This window comes from Glandiceps talaboti, chromosome 9, assembly GCF_964340395.1.
Source record: "Glandiceps talaboti chromosome 9, keGlaTala1.1, whole genome shotgun sequence".
Classification (NCBI taxonomy): Eukaryota; Metazoa; Hemichordata; class Enteropneusta; family Spengelidae; genus Glandiceps; species Glandiceps talaboti.
The window spans coordinates 3,791,216-3,812,626 of NC_135557.1; the positions used below are offsets into that span (position 1 = coordinate 3,791,216).

General features: G+C 35.5%; 1 protein-coding gene across 1 annotated transcript in view; it reads left to right on the forward strand.

Annotated features, from left to right (window-relative positions):
* Nucleotides 1-14,094, forward strand: part of LOC144440441 (potassium voltage-gated channel unc-103-like) — a 23,158-nt gene extending 9,064 nt beyond the window's left edge. Inside the window, exons 3-10 of the mRNA XM_078129811.1 lie at nt 3,001-3,117; nt 4,652-5,054; nt 5,444-5,643; nt 6,770-7,022; nt 9,572-9,765; nt 12,202-12,250; nt 12,513-12,590; nt 13,475-14,094. Of these exons, the coding sequence (XP_077985937.1) occupies nt 3,001-3,117; nt 4,652-5,054; nt 5,444-5,643; nt 6,770-7,022; nt 9,572-9,765; nt 12,202-12,250; nt 12,513-12,590; nt 13,475-14,094 (1,914 nt within the window). The remainder of the gene's footprint in view (nt 1-3,000; nt 3,118-4,651; nt 5,055-5,443; nt 5,644-6,769; nt 7,023-9,571; nt 9,766-12,201; nt 12,251-12,512; nt 12,591-13,474) is intronic.
* Nucleotides 14,095-21,411: the final 7,317 nt, after the last annotated feature.

Here is a 21,411-nt window from a genome sequence, read left to right on the forward strand (position 1 = left end):
TGTAGGTGTCGTCGACAGTCCAGACACCTGCTTAATCCTGACAGAGGGCACACCAAATGCTTTGACGACTGCATTTGATGTCTACATGGTGGTTCTTTAATTCCTTTCATTCAAAACAAATTGTTGCAAGATACTGTACGATAAAATGTAGCAATCTTAAAGATTAGGATACACGGCAGTCGATAAGATGTAGCAATGTTAAGATTGGGAGGCAAGGCAGACGATAAAATGTAGCAATGTTAAGATTGGGAGGCAAGGCAGACGATAAAACGTAGCAATGTTGTTAAGAATAGGATACACGGCAGATGATAAAATGTAGCAATGTTAGTAAACGTTTTGTGACGTCAGACAATATGACATGTTGCAATGTTAGTATGATTAGTATGATTTTTGTCAAATTATTCTACATTCGATTTCAGGTTCTGGTTTTAATTTATAGCACTGTCTGATTTAAATAATGCTCAGTGAACAGAGAGAGAAGAGAACGTGTTAAAACAAAATTTGAACTTCATAAGGCCATAAACGAAGCTTAAAACCAGATACAGGAACCTTAAGTTACAGCAAATTGCTTAAAGAAGTGTCGTCAATTTACACCAGTTAGGTTTCACGTAAAGAAGTGTCGTCAATTTACACCAGTTAGGTTTCATGTATTAACGTAAGAGACTCACAATCCTTGGGAATCCTGTAAAGTGACAACTTGTTTGAATAATTTAGATGATATACTCGTAAATTGTAATTATTTAATGACATATCGATTGTCACATCTTGAATAGATCATGTTAATTAATATCTGTAACATCTTGTTCATTTTCAGGGTCATTTCATTAATTAGTATTCTAACTTCTGATTTTAAGTCAGTGTAAATAATTCAATGTCTGCTTTATGTTGTCAACATAATATTCTGACCACGTAGACTTTAAAACCATTAGCAATTGTAGTGTGTATTAAACTTGAATATAGTACATGTATCCAGACATACATACATACATACATACATACATACATACATACATACATACATACATACATACATACATACATACAATTACATACATACATACATACATACATACATACATACATACATACATACATACATACATACATACATACATACATACATACATACATATTGACAGACAGGTGATGTTCTCCCCATACATAGTCGTGTCTTGCACATTGTTTGTCCCTTCTACCTTAAATGATAGTAATAAAGCAATATAATGATAAATATACATCAATCATATCTGTTTTCTTGTAAGTCTGGATTTCTAACAACTTCCGTTTTCATGTTATTGATGACATTTTCCTGTTCCATTTTAAATAAGCATTTCTGGTGATGAGATCCTTTTTCTGTCAATTGTAAATGATTTTGCACCGACTTCTCACTGTCCATTATCGAGGTTTCCAGACTTTGGAAACATTTTAAATTGTTTTTACCGCTTACACATCATTTGACAATATCAAAAAGAGTGTATTGCTAAAAAATAGTTAGACTGGAAGTGGTGAGATAACCTGACTAGTATAATCAATAGAGACCATTGAAACACGGACAGCAAAGAATTGATTTCCTATAAGACACGTCAAGTGTCATTGCTGGAGGTTGTTATGTTCATTTAGCCTTTGTTCTCCTGATTATGAAACAATGACAATCCTGAAATAGCACACCGATCAATGACCATGTATCATGCAAAAGCTTGGTCACGTGATGTTCGAGATGTTGATAGTTTTTGGATCTGACGTGTGAAACTAGAACGAGGCACTAAAATGGCGTCGACGAAAAATGTGTAAATTGATGGCATTCATTCTCTTGAACTTGTATAATATACAGAATGGGGTCAACAGAGGATTACTAGGTGGTGATGTTGTAGATACATACGCTGAAAATGAAATTAGCATATATGCCGCGAAAATTATGACCTAGTTATAACGAGGTAAACGTACCAATTGTGTGAACAAAATATAGAATATAGCAAACTAACAATGCAGTGGTATAATAGTGAAGGGTTAAGGGAGAAACGGGACATTGTATTGCTGTAGACACATAATGGTGAAATTAGCATACATGCCGCGAAAATCATGTCCGAGTGGTAGCATGGTACCCAATCATATTGCTTGACATATATATTGCAGCAATTCTTTGATAAATTTACATTTTGATGTATCGGTGATTTTAGCTGATACTGTCATAGCCTTAGATTATGTAAATAACACCCATCGTACCGTAGTTAGTACCTCTACATAGCATCTATGACAATACCACTATAAGATATTTGATAAGCAAGCCTCATACACTTCTATAAACATATATGTCGTATAAAAGTGATTTGGTTTTTAACTCAAATATATATTGTATACACAACAATTCAGAAGGAACGTGTTTTTATCACCTGTCTGTTTACAGAAATCAGCTATGGTTACGTCATCCACCCAGGTCAAAAGGTCATTTAATCCGACATGCTAGCCACTGCCTATATGATTAAAAGTTCTTTAAACTTGTCACTCAGATTAACAGTTTGATGCCAGGCAATTATCCCACATTTTTGCCACATCCAGCCTTTGCGGAGTCGGCAAAACCGTTCAATGTTTGCTTTATGTTATTGTAAATTGTTTGTATTTTGAGTTTGGTACCAGAACATGACGTCATAACGTTCAAATCAAATTAATACGGCGATTAATACGGTCAAGGATAATCTCAGACTAGAACGCTATATCAAAACGATATGATATAATAGTCAATAGTCACAAATTGATGACCTAATATTTCAACATGTTACGGGACATTTAGCCTATATCGACAATGGTCATCTCATACGGTCATAAAACTCGCAATTTAAATGTGTATCCATGTAAGTGTATATAATTGACAGAGTCGCAATTTTAGATAATTCGTTGGAGTTAAAAGTATAATATCAGTCGAAATACCAAGATTTGAATATAAAGCACTCACTCCTTCCTAATATCACTTATTATATCGTCTAAATATTTATGTTTTTGCAGGTTGTCTATGCGCCGAAGAAAATAGCTCTACATTATTTAAAGAGTTGGTTCACTATCGATGCCGTTGCTGCCATTCCCTTTGATTTAATACAGGCGATGGGTGATGCTGAAGATGAAGTAAGTCTTCCATTTTGTATTTAATTTCATTTTTGGATAATTAAAAGGATAAATGAATATTTAACTAAGTAAGTGAGACTAAACTGACAACAATAATAATAATTGGGTGAAACTACGTGACTAAAATGGAAATATTTACAAAACTTAAACGACGTACAAAAAATATGCGGATCGCACAGTAGTGCTGTATAATGTAACAACAACAACAACAACAACAATAATAATAATAACAACAACAACAACAACAATGGCAGCAGCAACAACAACAACAACACAAATACAAATGAAAATACCTGTTTTGTGGCTTTGTGAAACACCTCAGTAATTTAAGGCCATAGAAGTTATTCACATTTAATAACTTTAATGTTGGGGTGACAGTACCACTTATTGACACCTTCAAAGAAATTCTAAAATACCAACGTTGGAAAGGGTTGTCATGACGACTGATTCACGGGAGTAGTCCAGTCTGTCTGTCTGTCTGTCTGTCTGTCTGTCTTTGTCTTTCTCTGACTCTTTCTCTGCCTGTCTCGCGCTCTTTCTTCCTTTCTCTTTCTCTCTTTCTGTCACTTTCTTTCCCTCCCTCTGTGTCTGTCTCTTTCTGTCTGTCTGTCTGTCTGTCTGTCTGTCTGTCTGTCCTCTGTCTGTCTGTCTCCCTCTCCCCCCTCTCTCTCTCACTCTCTAATACAGTTCATGGGAATATATATATATATATATATATATATATATATATATATATAATGTCAGCGTTCTCATGTTCTGTATGGTTGTATAGAATAGGCTCAAGTACTATTATATGTTGATGCGCTGGACAATGTTACCATAGAAACAGTGAAATATAATATTGATTTCGGATGGACACAATCAACCTTTTGTGTCTACATTGGATCATATCCAGCATGCAGGGCTTAAAACATCAATATTCCATTTCTAATTTCAAAAATCATAATGCAATCAAGAACGTCGACTTTTGTTAGTAATGAAAGTAAATAAGTTAGACTTGTACACTTTATAGAAAATCAACCATAAATATTGGATGAACCTCATTGAAACGATAACAACTGATATAATGTGAAGTAATACTTACGCACCACTCCAGGAAATAGTTGCATTTGTTTTCGTAAACTGGTTCCAGCGTGCAATTCTACATGTTTACATCACAGACACTATATGCACGATTGCCATCAAAAACAACTCAAAACTTGTTCCTCATTCATTGTTCAGTGCAGGTGATTCATGAATATTTATTTCCTGCCATGACATAGTCATATCATTTCGTATCTATGGCAACGGCCTACACTAGACGATAATTAAGGAAGAACTTTCAACTCGGTGTTTCTCGGCAAAGTTATGTGATGTAAAATCATAAAATGACTCTATTTAAGACTTCACAGATTGTAAATGACTTTATTTAAGACTTCACAGATTGCAAATTACTTTATTTCCTACAGGTTGTTTCCTTCACACTTTTACAGGATCTTTTCGGTTTAGCTTTAAGTTTTAAATTTGAATATTCTATTTCTTGCGTACCAAACAGAAAACTACCAAGGCACTTGGTTTGTTGAAGACTGCCAGACTGTTACGTATGGTTAGAGTGGCACGTAAGGTTGACCGATACTCCCAGTATGCACCTGCCGTGTTGCTGCTACTAATGTGCACATTCGCCCTGATTGCCCACTGGATGGCGTGTATCTTTTATGCCATAGCATCGTTTGAACGTCATAGTCTTCATGCCCCTATCAGCTGGTTGGACCAACTTAGTGATGACCTGATGCAACCCTATATAGCCAATCAGACGGACAGTGGACCAAGTATGAGATCAAAGTACATAACAGCCTTGTATTTCACGTTGACGACTGTCACCACTGTTGGTTTTGGAAATGTTTCTGCAAACACAGATGGCGAGAAAATATTTTCAATCTGTGCGATGTTACTTGGAGGTGAGGATTTGCGTTGTTGTAAGGGTAATGGTCACAGTTCAATGGTTAATGTGAGGTATCGGGGAGGGGGGGGGGTATCGGGCCATGTTACCCATAACCTGTGTATCATTGTACCTTTTTTGTTAAGGTGTGTAAATACATATGATAATTGGCTCAGGTCACAATATCCATATCATGCATGAGAAATGTAAGCTTAGTCTTTAAAGGCACGTGTTGGCTTAGGATTAACAAGTTAGGATTAACAACTTTGCAAGAAACACTGGTCTTGGAGAAAAGAGTGATACTATCCAATCCTTAAAACCTTGCTAAAGCAACATTAATGCGAGAACCCTAGTATTGAAACATGGGGCTTTAAAGTAACTAACGTGTTTTTTATGTATGTTTTACAGCTCTGATGTACGCATGCGTGTTCGGTAATGTTACAGCCATTATTGAACGTCTATATTCTGGAATGACAAAGTTTCACCAACAAATGCAGCTCCTCAAAGAATTCATCAAATTTCACCAAATACCGTCACCATTGAATCATAGATTGCAGGATTATTTCAAACACTCTTGGTCTTTTACCAATGGTATGGATATGAATGAGGTAAGCTACCTTCAAAATGTCTACACCTTCTTAAAGTTGTCCAAAAAACTGTCTGTCATTCATCCGATCAACCTGTGCGGACATTCGTATCGAGTTTTAATTACTTGGAGCATGCTTTTACTGATGACTTGAAAAACAATCAAGACATTTTGAAAAAGCGTAGAGCACTTTGTAGTAGAGACAACTTTTTATTGAGAAAGTTTTCTGCATTGTACTATATCGGTGAAACTGTGTCTCCTCACAGCGTTTAGTTAACTCTGGTTTGAGAAGAAAGGTGACATTCAGGTTTATGTTACGTCTTTTTGACAGTCAAAATGTTCTGATTAATCATGTTGTTACATGTGATGTATGGTTTGGTGGGCTTCAGGCCCACTGGTTGAAGATTTCACATTGATTTTTCTTTTGAAATACCTTAAACTAATATTGTGCTGTTATGTAACTAGTTTGTGGTGTTTCTGTTCTTCTCTGGACACTGCTTCTGTAATAAATTTTTTTAATATAATAATGAGACGTATTCACGCTCAACGAGGTGAGCTCTCGTTCAATGACATGGTGAGGCGTGAGTTCTCGTACATTCGATCATTGAGGTGATTTCTCGTTCATGACGAATTCTCGCTCAATGACGTGAGAGCTCTTTCATTACGGTGAATTCACATTCAATTATGAGATTAGTTCTCGTTTAATAAACACAATCTAAGACGTATTCAAAATGGTGGATGGGGTCTCATTCAACACAGTCTTAGTTCTCGTTTGATGGTAGTAAGTTCCAATAAATATGGTCTATTTATGTTCATTTGGGCGATTTCTTGTTAATTTAAAAGTAAATCTCAGTCAATGAGGCTATTTCTTGTTCAATGAAGTTTGAATAATAAAATATGACGAGGTCTCATACGTTGTTAATGAGTTCTCACTCAATCATAGATACCAAACGCTATGGTCCAATAAAATAATTTATGTATGTGAGTTGTCATTTAATGAAGCAACTTCTTTTACGTTCAATGAGCGGATTTACAATTTTATGAAGTGAATTTGTGTACATTTAGGTACGTTCATGTGGATTGGTGGAAGGACACACTACATACGATCTTCGGTTCCTCATTTGACCAGATGTTATCTTATCGTTTAGGTTATGTTGGAATTTCCTGACTACCTCCAGGCTGACGTGTGTGTACATCTCAACAGAAAGTTACTGGAAAGTTGTGAGGTCTTTAAAGACGCGTCCGAGGGATGTCGGAGAGCCATGTCAACAAAATTCAAGACAACACACACCGCTCCAACTGATGTATTAGTCCATCGTGGAGATGCACTCAATGCTCTCTACTTCATCGCTAGAGGGTCAATAGAAGTCATTGAGTCGGAAACAACCACTGCGATATTAGGTATGATATACATTATATATGTTATATAGTGGTGTACATCTATAATGCTGAGATAGTTTGTAATTTCTTAACTTGGGTGATGCTTACATAAAATCTCGATTGAACTGTTCAGCATAATCTTAATGTCAATGTATTGTCTTCGATTACATTTAAATCTACTTTGTAATTGTCAGTACAGCTGCTGACATAAGAAGTGTTCAAATTAATATTTTTACTTTTAGTACATGCAAATTGTATCATCGCATCGTTTGATACAAACTTTGAGTTTTACAGTTCAGTATACACCCGTATATTGTAAATAAACGTACCTTTTAATCGGCAGCAAAGCCCCCAGAATATATATATACATTATGCATGTCTCCCTTCAAAGAACAAGGTTTCCTTTAGTGGTTGGAAATAAATAGAGCGGGGTGGGGGTGTGGGGGTGGGATGTGGATGGGGGTGTGTGGGGGGATTGGGAACAGCGTGTCCGTCCTTTCTTGGTGAAGGCCGGAAGTCACAAATGTTTGTAATTTTGAATCGCAAACATAAAGTGACAGATTTGAAAAATTGGCTTTGAAGGGAACTAAGGTGTTCTGATTAAGCAAGTTATGCAAAGCATACATCTCACAGAAGAAGACATTACCGTACATCTTGTGCAGAGATTGTGCTGAAAGAAGGGATTGTCGGTGGCCAAGTGATTAATATAAACTACTTGCCTCTTACCACTGCGATCGGGGTTCAAACACATTCAGGGTTTGATTAAATTTACGCTGTAAGTAAGAAGAATGTCGTTCAGTTTGACTCTACCGAACAACGCAGGTTTTTTCCTGGTACTCCAGTTTCCTCCTGCATTAACACTGAACCCTCCTCCTGTTATTGGCCTGTTCAGTGGTAAATAAGTAAGTAGATGAAAGTATTGGGTCTCATATCTCAGAAGCCAGTATTGTTTTGAATGTTCACAAGACAGAAGTCAATGTATCAAGTTAGATGACAACAAATTTAGTAATTGCTTTCAAGCAAATACTTTCTGTGTGGACAGATAGTACTTGATGTAAATGTTTAAACCACAGTAGAAGTGAGAAAGACGACATAAACAAACTGTAACGTTGGCAACACATGAAAATGAAAGTACTGAGGATTTCGCAGAGAAGATTATTTATATATATAGTGATCTGAGTTTTTTGGAGTAAAAACACTTCTTGACGAGAAAGTTTGGAATGTCATCGTTTCTCAGCGGAGATAGGTTTTGTAAAGCGAACCACATAAAATATAAGGAAATAAACACATATATACTACATAAAATGTATTGTTTGTCTAAACAGAATCCTTGCACCAAACGTATGACATGTTTTATTAGCATTTTACTAACTGACAGATGTTTCGGATGTCTTTATATGCTAGTTGTTGGATCCTATGACAGGGTGTAGGTTGTAGTAAATAAGAGTGCTCACCAGTTTTGGTTTTGTTCACTAAGTTTTTATAGTTGACAAGGAGTATATATCTTATTTCTAATGATAGTAAAGATGTTCACCAGTAGTTATTATTAATTCATAAATGTTTGTCAGTTTGTTTAATTCTTTAAGCAGCTTTACTGACAAGGATTGAAGTGTAATGACCATATCACCTAAACTTAATATTTAATGATAATTTGGTACAACCACTCAAATATTATATTATCATGAAATGAAATGATAGTCAATTCGACTTTTTACGCCATATCTTGATATTCAGTATATTAGTAAGACTTTCTTCAAAGTCTAAAAAACTTGTGGGAATTTCTCTAAACTGATCATTGAAATTTAGATAATTGTTACTGGACCATTGACGTCATCTGACGTCATCTAGACAATGTTGTCTGGGATTTGTAAATAAGACACACTTTAGTAGCTTGAGCTCATTTCTACTATTGTTTGGTATCTATTGTAGTAATAGATGCTACGTGCAACCATTGTTTAGGTTGACGTCTTCAATAACCGCATTACATACAAATGGATATTGATCTGTTTTCCTATGTAGTTAGATTAATGATTGGAAGCTGATACGTAGTGTCAGTTTCACACTCATACAATACATCTAAGAACACCGTGTGATTTTGTTGTTGTTGGTTTATACATTTGTTCACAATCTCATGGACAGTAGTGACTCCAATCATTGAAATTTCCATAACGTTCTGAATGACAATGATCTGTCATTCTTTGCAATAACTAAAATATAACCATTTTGAATTCCCTTATTTGTATGGTCTAAAACCTTATGTCTATAGTTACAGAGTAAATAGTGACATTTGTTGAATGACATCTTAAATTCAATTTCAATTAATTGGGACAGTCAAGAAATGGTTCGTCTGAAACTAGTCAGTTAAACAAATCATTTCATTGTCAACTAAACGCTGGTTATCTTATAACTGGAAAACGTAATAAGTTAGTAATTATCTGCTTTACAATATCTACTTTCAAGATACAAGAAACACTCTTCAGAGATCGGTTCATGCTGTCTCTATTTTGCATTATAATTTTTTTTTAGATTTTGTTACTAAGTTGGTGCAAAAATTTCTTCCCAATACATAGGAACCAACGACATATTTGGAGAAAACATATGTCGGTACAACACACCGGGTCGTTCACGAGCTGACGTCAGAGCCCTAACATATTGTGATTTGCATCTGATATCACGTGATGATTTGCAGTTTATCTTTTCCATATACCCAGAATTCAGTGCGGACTTCGAGGAGAATCTGAGTCTGTCTGTTGATTTACGGGATGTAAGTAAAGGTTTCATTTATCAAGACAAGGAAATCCGACATGTAAACATTAAACGATATATAAAAAATGTGATATTTGTCATCTTTTGATGTTAAAATTTGTTACATAAAACTGTCGTCAAAACGATTACCCATGATGCAATTTTCCTACAAAGAATTAGAGTGCATGATGGGAATGTACTTGTTTTCAAATTAGAACTATGATCAACTAGTAAGTAGCCATTGCAAATCAAATTATCTTTTCCAACATTTTCAGACTTTATTGTCATATTTAGTCCATATTCATTGTTACTTCACACGTCATAAACTAGGGTTATTTTACATGTCGGATATCCTTCAGTATTGCCATGTATGTACAGATAACACTAGCTGCAAGGGGACAATAAAAAATGTTAACTTACTCGTAATATCGCACACCGTAAATAGTAATTTTCCTAACAAAGTTCTTAAATGTAGACCTCCTCACCTTGTCCTATGAAAGACTGTTCCTGGTACTTTTGAAATAATAAAAGAAAGTTGAGGGTCCCTTCTCTTGTTTTAATGAAATCGACAATGTTTTATTCTCTCATAGTTAAACACAGTATTTGGCGGCCATATTGGATTCTAAAATGACGACAGTTTAAATATCATTTTGACCTCTAGTTCAAAAATTCCATTGTGATCCGTAATTTTAACTTAGTGTGGGTGGTGTTTTCTTGAACAAAGTAATTACAAAAACTTATTATAGTTTATTTATGAGGGGCACACTATATTAAATTATCATTATTATCGAATAAACAGAATTATAAAACGATGCCTTTTATAAGGAAAATCCATTGTCGTAAAACGATAAGCCTCTTTGCAGATGTGATGTATTAAGGGAAAACCGGTCGTCGCAAAATCAGTCCTCTTTGCGGCATTGGTCATCAGGGAGATTTCGTTGGGCCTGCAGAAAGATAATGTCATGGGTTTCGTTTCAACGGCAAATCAGGCTATCACCTGTATCAGATTTTGATCATAGTAGTATATGTCTCTCACTTGTCAGTTAACTTCAGCTATCAAACACGTTTCCACGTAAAAATGTCGATTCTACTGTTTTCTGACACTTCTCGAAAGATCCCAACGTTATATTAGACGACATCATGATTATGATTGTGATTCGGCATCCTAATTTAAAATACAGCCGTTAGTGGCGTGCGTATAGGAGCGCCGCCAACGACTGTAAGTTAAAGTATATATATATATATATATATATATATATATATATATATATATATATATAATGATCCAAAAACAAGCCTCATTTAACACGGAAAGATGGAGCTTTACAAATTGTAGTCTCTATGTAAATTACATTTGTTGAGTAGGAACGGAATTCATAGCTCTGATAGTTATCATCAACCCTCCTTGAATTGCAGGACAGAACGACAACGCAGTCTGAGCCTTTGGAATCGCCTAGAATTTAGAATTTGCCTAACATTATTTTAGGAAGCCCATACTATGCGGCTGTTGTAATTGACGGCGATACACTGATAAAATCAATTTTAACAGGCTTACAAATTCATGACGTCAGTGCTCGTTTGAGAGAAAGATTGTGATAGGTTAATAAATGAAAGGATGGTTGCAATTTAAGTCATGTTATGGTGGGGTGGTAAATACACGGTGGTACAGGGTTTGTATGAAATTCTAAATTCCTCCAGGATTCACGATGCAATGCGTATAATTTCCGTATGTTTATATTTGTGATATAAGGTATTCTAGAATTCAGTACTTCTATGGGTAGGGGAAAGGTGACAAATTAGAGTTAACCTTGCTATGTTACCTATTTACTGTAGTTTGTATTTATCAATTTCTTACTCATCTTTATTTTTGTCACTACATTAGTATTTTGTATTTCACAAAAGACCAACCATATGGGACATGAAACAAAACGAGGCCATGGCCGATATCTGTGTGAGTAAAACTACTGAGAGCTGTCGACGTACCGTAGTCTTGTCACGTGCTACTGCTCTCCTCCAATCCATACAATACTAACATATTAATAACAACTATCTGCCAATGAAAACAATGCTAACATTCTTTCCCAACTGCATGGACACATTTAATTATGTGAGATGTCCGACCAATATATAAGATGCATGGCCATCCATTCCTACAGATAGACACACCAACCCATTTAAGCTTCCTACTAGGGCTGTGCGTACGCGTGATCGACCCAAATCCTTAGGATGCATAGAATAGCTTTATAGTTCACAGCAAACCAAACCAAGAAATCCGACCCCTTCCCGTGAGTCGTTCTAGAACCTTGCAATGACACTAATAACCAATCTGTGCAATGCATGGCTGTAAAGTCGTCGTCTTCGGCGTGTATCGAACTATAGCTTACAATGTTTTTTAGAAAGTCCTCATTCTTTGCAAGAATTGTTAAGTTTGTTTATTTTCTATCAACTTTCCTAGGATGAAACGGACCTGAACATGTCAGGAAATTTCGGGAGAAGAAAGCGCAGTAAGTTTTGTTTGTTTGTATGTATGTTTGTTTGTATGTTTGTATGTATGTATGTATGTATGTATGTATGTATGTATGTATGTATGTATGTATGTATGTATGTATGTATGTATGTATGTATGTGTGTATGTGTGTGTGTGTGTGTGTGTGTGTGTATGTATGTATGTATGTATGTATGTATGTATGTATGTATGTATGTATGTATGTATGCGTACGTACGTGCATATATACACATATACTACATATCCATATCTCTTTATAGGTGATGACGAGTACTCAGATGATGGTGCAATAGAACTAACCACAATACATAATTTGGACGCCTCAAAGGACGACAGGGGTAATTAATCTTCATTACATTTTCTAAGATATCATTTTAGTTTTAAATATGAAAAGACGACATTACAAGGAGATGAATGCATCCTGATACCACTATGGTATGCCAAGATACCTATTAAGTACAATATCACAATTTCTTCCACATCTCAATATGGTCAATTTATGGAAATTGTTTATATTGATAACTTTATGTTAATAGTATACGTAGAGTATGGACTTATTTATTGTAATTGAGGGTTTTTTTTAAAAAGCTAAATTAAAAAAGTTCCATCCTCTTGTTAAATAAACGAAGATCAGTCCAACTACAGAGAATACACACTTCATGAGGAGAGACTAGAACTTGAGGAGATAGATACGAGTTTGATATGAAATGACAAGACCTTGCTCCCAATGAGATTGAATTTAAGCTGTTTATTTCTACGTTTCGGTTCTGCACAAAGGAACTTTGTCAGAAATTTAAAAATGATTAAAATATGAGTGGATAATAAATAAAATATAACATAACTGGAAAAGTTCTACCTCAGTCAAAAAACTGCTGTGTTCAGCGCTAGCAGTAAAAGTTCTCTTATCTAGGATATAAAACAACATAACCCTCCCGAACTCGTTGACTATCTATTAGTTGTACAATCTCAGCCTGCCAAATGATCAGCTTGGATCATTACAATGTATGTTAGGGACAGTATGGCCACTTTACATGCAAATTGTGAAAAAGAACAAATTTTCGAACCCCAATAGAACTAAACGTATCTTGAAAAAGATAACATCCAGGTGTTACAGCAGAGACTGGGGTGTTTGATTAGCTAGCTTTGCAACTAAAACCCTGACATGTATGATAAGCCAGGCTTGTAATAATCAATTAATCAATTGTTTTGGATACACTTTCAGGTAAGGAACCTGGAGGTGGTACCAGAGGACCACCAAATGGACCAAGGAGAAGTGACTGTGATCGAAAGATGTCGATTGACATAACAGCTAAGAAAACCCTAGCCCCAACTCCAGAAATGAATCGTCGCATGAGGGTGTATCGAACTGACATCAAGATGGAACCGACGTTCAAACCAGACTCTACAAGCATGGCCATGTCGGCTACCAGATGGGCCAAGAAACAGGATTCATTGGAGAGTACGAGTCCATCCACTAGCCCTAGTATTGCAGTTTCAGACTGCCATGACAACTTACCCAGACGACTGGACTACTTAGAAGCTAGGCTCGAATCTTTTGAGGCTAATATCACTAGGACAACAGGACTTATCTTAGATATTCTTACCAATCAACAGCAGCAGTGCCAAAGCACGCGGCCAAAAACGAACTCTTGTCAACAACGCGTTGCAGTGAACGTAGAAACATGTTCGAATACCGACTCTAGAGGGAGTCTGTCTAAAACAAACGGTGTGCTAGACACGCCAAGCACATCCACCAACTCGTTGGCGGGTCTTGCACATCTTTATGCGTCGCAGACTAGCATTGATGGTTATACGTTATTAGATCAAGAAAGTACTGCGTGAATACTTTCATGTGATGCAGACATCACTTCGATTTCACTGTAGAATTTTGAAGATTTTTTTTCTCGTTTGATGAACTCATCCTTGCCATATTTAGTTACTGTCCTGGGACCAGTACAGTACTGAACATATCAGACTTCAATATATGGCCGTTGGCGGCGCTACTGCAAGATCGTCCTTGGCAATAATGAGAATTTTCGTCCACGATACTTCAAAAGCTTGTTTGCTCGTCCGAGCACCTCTTGTATATGTCGGATGTCACAAGCCTCAATTTGAATATTCGAGAGCAACTTCTTTCATGGATGGTATAAAATTCTATGCAATCACTTTTCCACATATATAAATTTCAAAAGTTAAACCTTCAAATATGGTCAACAAAAAAAACAAAACCGCCGTTATTATTTCCCGTTGAACCCAATGTAATCAAAATCTGATGTAGGAATATTTCTCTCTCTCTCTCTCTCTCTCTCTCTCTCTCTCTTCTCTCTCTCTCTCTCTCTCTCTCTCCTCCCCCCTCTCTCTCTCCTCCCCCCTCTCTCTCTCCCTCCCTCCCTCCCTCCCTCCCTCCCTCCCTCTCTCTCTCTCTCTCTCTCTCTCTCTCTCTCTCTCTCTCTCTCTCTCTCTCTCTCTCTCTCTCTCTCTCTCTCTCTCAAAATAAAGCAATTGAGCCATATTGCCGACATCAGAGTTTAATTAGATGACGTTGATCCTACTAAATGACCCACAAGGCAGCTTCAAGTAGTATATAGCCATCTACAATCGCTCTTATCGAGCCACAAAAGATAAAAAATTAAGTCAACTATATTTCAAGCAGGAGATCTTCTGTACCTATTTGAGTTGTAGATACAACATTCAAAGATTGTGATCGTCTAAGCTATAGCATGTTTATATTTGCGCTTTGGTTGATAACATTTTCAATATTTCGTCTTGTTTTGACTACGACTTTCCATCACGAAGGCAACTTTGGTGATTCTATGCAGATACAGTTGGACATCAAACTATGTGTACAGATTTTTTTTAAATTTATTTATTCTATTCATTTATTTTTGTACGTTTGTTAATATAATTCAAATTATGAATATTGATTGTTTTTGTAAAATAGATTTTCCACTTTTAATAACTGTATCCCATGGATACATACTGTTTGCTTCTAGTTGAAAAATAACCACACGTGACTTATTGGAATAATTTCCCATCTCTCTCATACAAACACACACACTCATTCACTCGTTGGCACTGATGTACGAATACATTCACCCTAGGTATGGCAAGAAACTAACCATTTTGGCTCAACTAAACTTTTATTGTATTTAAAGTAGTATTTGTATATTTGCATTAAAACACACTGGCACAATCTTTTACAAGATTTGATTGTAAATATTCAACACGAATAAAGTTTAAGGTTTTGTGAAAATCACCAAGAATTAAATTTAGTCCTAGATACCATAAATCTTATTTGGTAACACTTTTGATTGCGTGTACAATTTCTCAAATTCAATAAAATAAAATAGTTCGAAAACGATTTTTCTATACTTGTAATGCCATCAACTTGAATTTTTCTATTTTATCAATAAATCGACACCTCGGTTATCATAGCAACGATTAGCGACTATATGCAGTGTACCAAAATGTAGTGTGTATAACATGTCATGTGACTATTTTACGAGTAACACTGAAGTAAAGCACTTTCACTATGTACTTCACTCGTTTATAGCATTCATTCTGCAACGATCGCGAGTAACACTGAAGTAAAGCACGTTCTCTATGTACTACACTCAGTTATAGCATTCATTCTATAACGATCGCGAGTAACACTGAAGTAAAGCACTTTCTCTATGTGCTACACTCAGTTATAGCATTCATATCAAGTGTAACGTATACTCTTTCAATTGGTTTATCTACCAGCCCAGCATGTAGCTTTTCTAATGTGGTCAATTAGCAAATGAAACGGTATACCTTGATATGGATGCTATAAATGATTGTGGTACATACAGAAAGGCTTTACTTTGGTGTTATGTGTTATACTTGATATGGATGCTATAAAAGATTGTGGTACGTACATACAGAAAATGCTTTACTTTGGTGTTATGGGTTGTATTAGCAAATGAAACGGTATACTTTTACTCTTGATATGGATGCTATAAATGTTTGTAATATAACATGCTTTACTTTGGTATTATGGGATGTATAATGACACTTGTTTACAAAGTGATGAAGACTAGATGTGTTTACAACAAATTGTAATACTCCGTACTACAGCAGGTTACAGGTTAACGTTCACTGGCCCTATTTGATACAATCATACACAGAAAACAATGACAAACTGTACATTCTACACTTTAAGATAACAAGATCACAGTGTCTTGCTACATTTAGTCTGAATGAAATAAACCAATATTAAATTTACTGCAATTAGATGCAGACACGCAGGCGTCAATGTTCTGCATGGTGATTGTTGTTTGTTCATTTCATGATCAGTCAAAATGTAGCAAGAAACTATACTCATTCAATCTTGCTACAGCTTGCATTATTTATTATTTATTTTCTGCATGATTGATTGTATCAAACAGAGAGTGAAAAGTAATCTGTAACATGCTGTATTTTGGCTTGGGGTTTATTTATTTCCTTTTTACAAAGTCTTCATTGTGAAAAATTCGTGAAGACAGTGTTATGATAAAATGCTTGTTATCGTGTAAATTAGGTACCACATTTTAAAAACTTTTTCACCTGCTTCGCACTGGATGAAGAAGAAGTTGGCCCCAAATCATGACAGTAATGTAATAGAGTGTCAGAGAGTTTTTCCTCAAACTATCACATCGATGTTTTCCATTTACGTGACTGCAAATGTTTCCTTGTCACAGAAATCTGTATTCCAACAGCAAACCATGTGATTTCATTGCTTCTCTACTCCTTGCCGTCTTTGTTTCACTCTTCAATAGCATGCCATAGTCGACTTAACAAAATTGCATAATTTATGCTGTAGAATCTAAATTCGTGTGAAATGCATGTGATATAGTGATCCTTTGTCTAATCACATCAGACTTAACTGATAAACAATGCTATTCTTTCACAGTGCAGCTTCTAATGAAAACATATTACATATGGACTTGATGATTTTATTGTTTACAATTGTTTATTTTTTTTAACTGATAATCAACATATCAACTTAACTACTTCTCAATCACCACTGTGCATGGCACCAATGTAGTTATTTCTTTTTGCATTAGAAATTGTTTTGGGGTGTGTATTAAATGTTACATGAGGGCAACACCAAGTGAACATCATTTCACTGATCGAGTTGTAAAGGTTTTTTGTTAAAGTTACAAAAAAGATGTCAATATATTTTCTTGTGTTTAGAGGTCCTTAACTCAAACCCAGGTTCTCAAACTAGTGTTTTCTTATCATTGATACAGATTATATATATGATTATTGTTTTGTTCTGGGCCAAGGGATTTCTAAAATTCAAACACAACAACAGTTTTAGTTCACCACTATATTTTAATCCTAATCTGAACCTAGCATCTATCACTGATTATCAAATATCTTAGTCTGCTCACATCACGATCAGTAATTTTCCTTCGACATTACACTAACTGCTTGTAATGTTATCACGAGCAACTAATCAATTTAGCCACGTCCCACAATGGCAGTTATCAGCATGTCTGTGTGTTGATATTTACATAATATTCACTGTATGTGCTCTATGTCACTCTTGTGCTAATCTCAATGATAACACATTTACATAGTGACTTCATTTGATTTAATATAGTCAATTAGGCTGATGTACGTTATCACTCCCCATTGCGACCAATCAGTTTGATATCGTTCTTATTTCAAACCAATCAGTTTCAGCGTATATAATTTTCAAACAACAAACATTGATCAGTTGCCGTTGATAGCATTATTAGAGGTCAGAGAGACAGTGAAACCAAATCACAGCTCATGATGTAAACAGCCTACAGATATCTTAACTTGCATGTCAGAACATGAGCTATTAGTCTGAATGTTCCTGTTACAATAGCTGAATATGATAAACTCACAGAACAAAATAGAGACTTCTTGATTTCGAGTTTAAATACTACTAATGTAAGAGTAACATTGGAGAAGGGTACTTACAAACTATTAAACACACATAGAGAGGGCACACCAAGGAAACAATCACGACGATCAATTCACTGTTTCCAAGAATTCAATGTATGCAAAGACAAAATTTACCCTACGCACAATGCGGATCGTCAGTATTTATGCTAATTACACTATGCAAATATATAATATTTAAATTTATTATGCAATTCTCGTTACCTGAAGTGTAGGAGCATCATACAAATTAATGATCATTCGATTTGTTGGTCGACACCATGATTTTATTATTCATTCGTAAAACCTAGATAATGAGTATATGAGAATAAGTACAACTTATTGTTGTATTTCGACCTTCTACTATGAAATTTAACTATTACAGTTACTGAGATATAACTATTACAGTTACTGAGATTTAACTATTACAGGTACTGTACTGAGAATTAACCCTTCTTTAATGTTTAATGAAACTACTGTGAACCTAGATATTTTCGATGTTGTGATATATAGCTCTCTCAAAAACTAATTTTTACTAATTACTAGACTGGTACATTGTGTATATCCAAGACAGCATTTTAGTCACTATTTTTGTGTGTGTGCATTTTTTCCAAGTGGAAATAAATCTTTAGCAAAAACTTCCAGGTTTCCAGTAATCATTGGCCTCAGATCTGATAGTGAACTATATAACCCGATTGGCGTCTGATAGTGCACTATATAACCCGATTGGCGTCTGATAGTGCACTATATAACCCGATTGGCCTCTGATAGTGCACTATATAACCTGATTGGCCTCTGATAGTGCACTATATAACCTGATTGGCCTCTAATAGTGCATTATCAGAGTCAATAATGTAAGGGCTAGATGCTATACATTATACATACCATCTAACTTACTCAGCAATTGTATCCTTGATAGATTTCACATATATAGACTTTGTAGTCACTATAGACAAGATTGAGAGTGGACAGACACATAACAGATACATTGATTGACAATTTCAACAGGATTGCATAATTCTTGGACACAAGATATAGAGAATCAGTTTTATAGTACATTATAGACATTGTAGACATTATAGACATTATAGGCATACCAATGTGTGAATCAGACACATTTATTTAAGATTTGTATCTATGTGTGAATTTTTATATTTCAATTGTACATATTATTATTAGATGGAACATTTAAATTGCAGAATAAACAAATATTGAATTAGTAGTTTGTGATGTTGTGTACAACGCTTTCCTCGTATTTTACTCTTTTGTTTTTAAATTACACAACATAACAATGTAACCCAACATAACAATGTAACCCAACATAACAATGTAACCCAACATAACAATGTTACATAACATAACAATGTTACACAACATAACAATGTAACCCAACATAACAATGTTACACAACATAACAATGTAACCCAACATAACAATGTAACACAACATAACAATGTTACACAAAATAACAATGTAACCCAACATAACAATGTTACAAACATAACAATGTAAACCAACATAACAATGTAACACAACATAACAGCACCGCACAATGTAATTTATCATTTTATCTAGTACCAGATTTAAACTGAATGCCTTCTGTAAGGGTATAGTCTTGCAATTTCATGATTTATGCCAAATTTAGCTCCATATCTGTGATTCGTCAAGTCCCAATGAAGGTTAGTTGTCAAAAATGTTGTTGAAATGCCCAACTCGCCTCCTATTCTCAGCACAGGAAAGCTTGCCATCCTTAATTGACTTCACTCAGCTTTCGTGATCCCCTACATCCCCGGGATATGGCATGTGCGTGTTGAACTTCCTTCTGTCCCACCACGAGTTTACACATTCCTTTAAATCATTATGGGAAAATTGTCAACAAAAGATTTTGTTGAGTGGCACGCCCTCACAGTACACTAATTATATAGACTGAGGTCAATGTACAGGTCACCATTATTGATACATTGTCACGAAATTTTCTTCGTAGGCTAGGCGAGGCTTGGTCTATTTTCCATATTTTGACCACACACATTTGGGTATAAATTATAGATTATTACACTTGATAAATATATGTGAGAGTGTATTTATATCCTGAGATACAAAGCTAGATAAATGATTATGTACAAGCCTTGCAACAAACAGCAGTAGTTTGTTATCGAGAGAAATCGGAAAAGAACACGGTAAAAAGGAGACGGTTCGAGGTCAATATAGTAACTTCCTAAACTGCTAATCAAAAATATAAAAAGACACGATTTCTCTTTATTCATCTGCGCATTAGTGTGTGAAATTTGAAAATGATAAGTCCTTGACGAAATTGAAATGATGATAAATATTTCACCTGTTTGTGAACTCCGCTCTCATTGTAAACCTATTTTAAGGCAAAGAAAACAATTGTTTTCTGGTGAGTTTGAATCACTTAAAAACCCTGCCTCGGTCTTCTTTTTTCCTCATGTTTGTCCAGCCAATGCAGAGTGCAGATCAAAGGTAAACACAAAATAAGGTTGGCACGAAACCCCTGAAAACAGAGTCTTTCTCAGTGTAGAGCACGAGTATAAAGTTGGCGTCGGATTCAGATTCAGGTAGTGTCATATTGATCGTCAGATAGCCTCAGATCCGAATACACCCGACGGCAGTGAAGCAGAATCCTTCCCTGTAGTCTCAATGGTATTTTGAGTCCGGAGTCCGGGTGTCTTCGGATCTGAGGCCATCTGACGCTCAATATAACGTTCAAGATAATGCTACCTGAATCTGAATCTGAATCTGACGCCAACTTTATACTCGTTCGATCGATTAATTACTCACATTGGTCATTAATATTCATCGGATTATTACCAAAACCTAATCAGTTCTGGCCATTACCCTACGAAACATGTCTGTCAAATTTTGTTTGAATTGATGCAGCCGTCTGTTCGGAAATGGTGACTGATACAGACACACACACACACACACACACACACACACACACACACACACACACACACACACACACATACACACAGACTTCATCTCTATTATATAAACTTCCTTGCGGAAGTAAAAAAAACAGGGCTATCTAATTTTGAAGATATATTTGATATATTTTGATTTCAACAATGTGTAACTAATCCAAATGAAATGTGAGTGCCAGTGTAGAAGCCTGGATGTATTGCTTGTCATTAGCACTTGTGTTCTCTGTTGTAGCGAGTGAAAGTGTAACATGTAAGACACCCAGCAAGCACGAGTGCAATAACCTGAGTACACCCACTA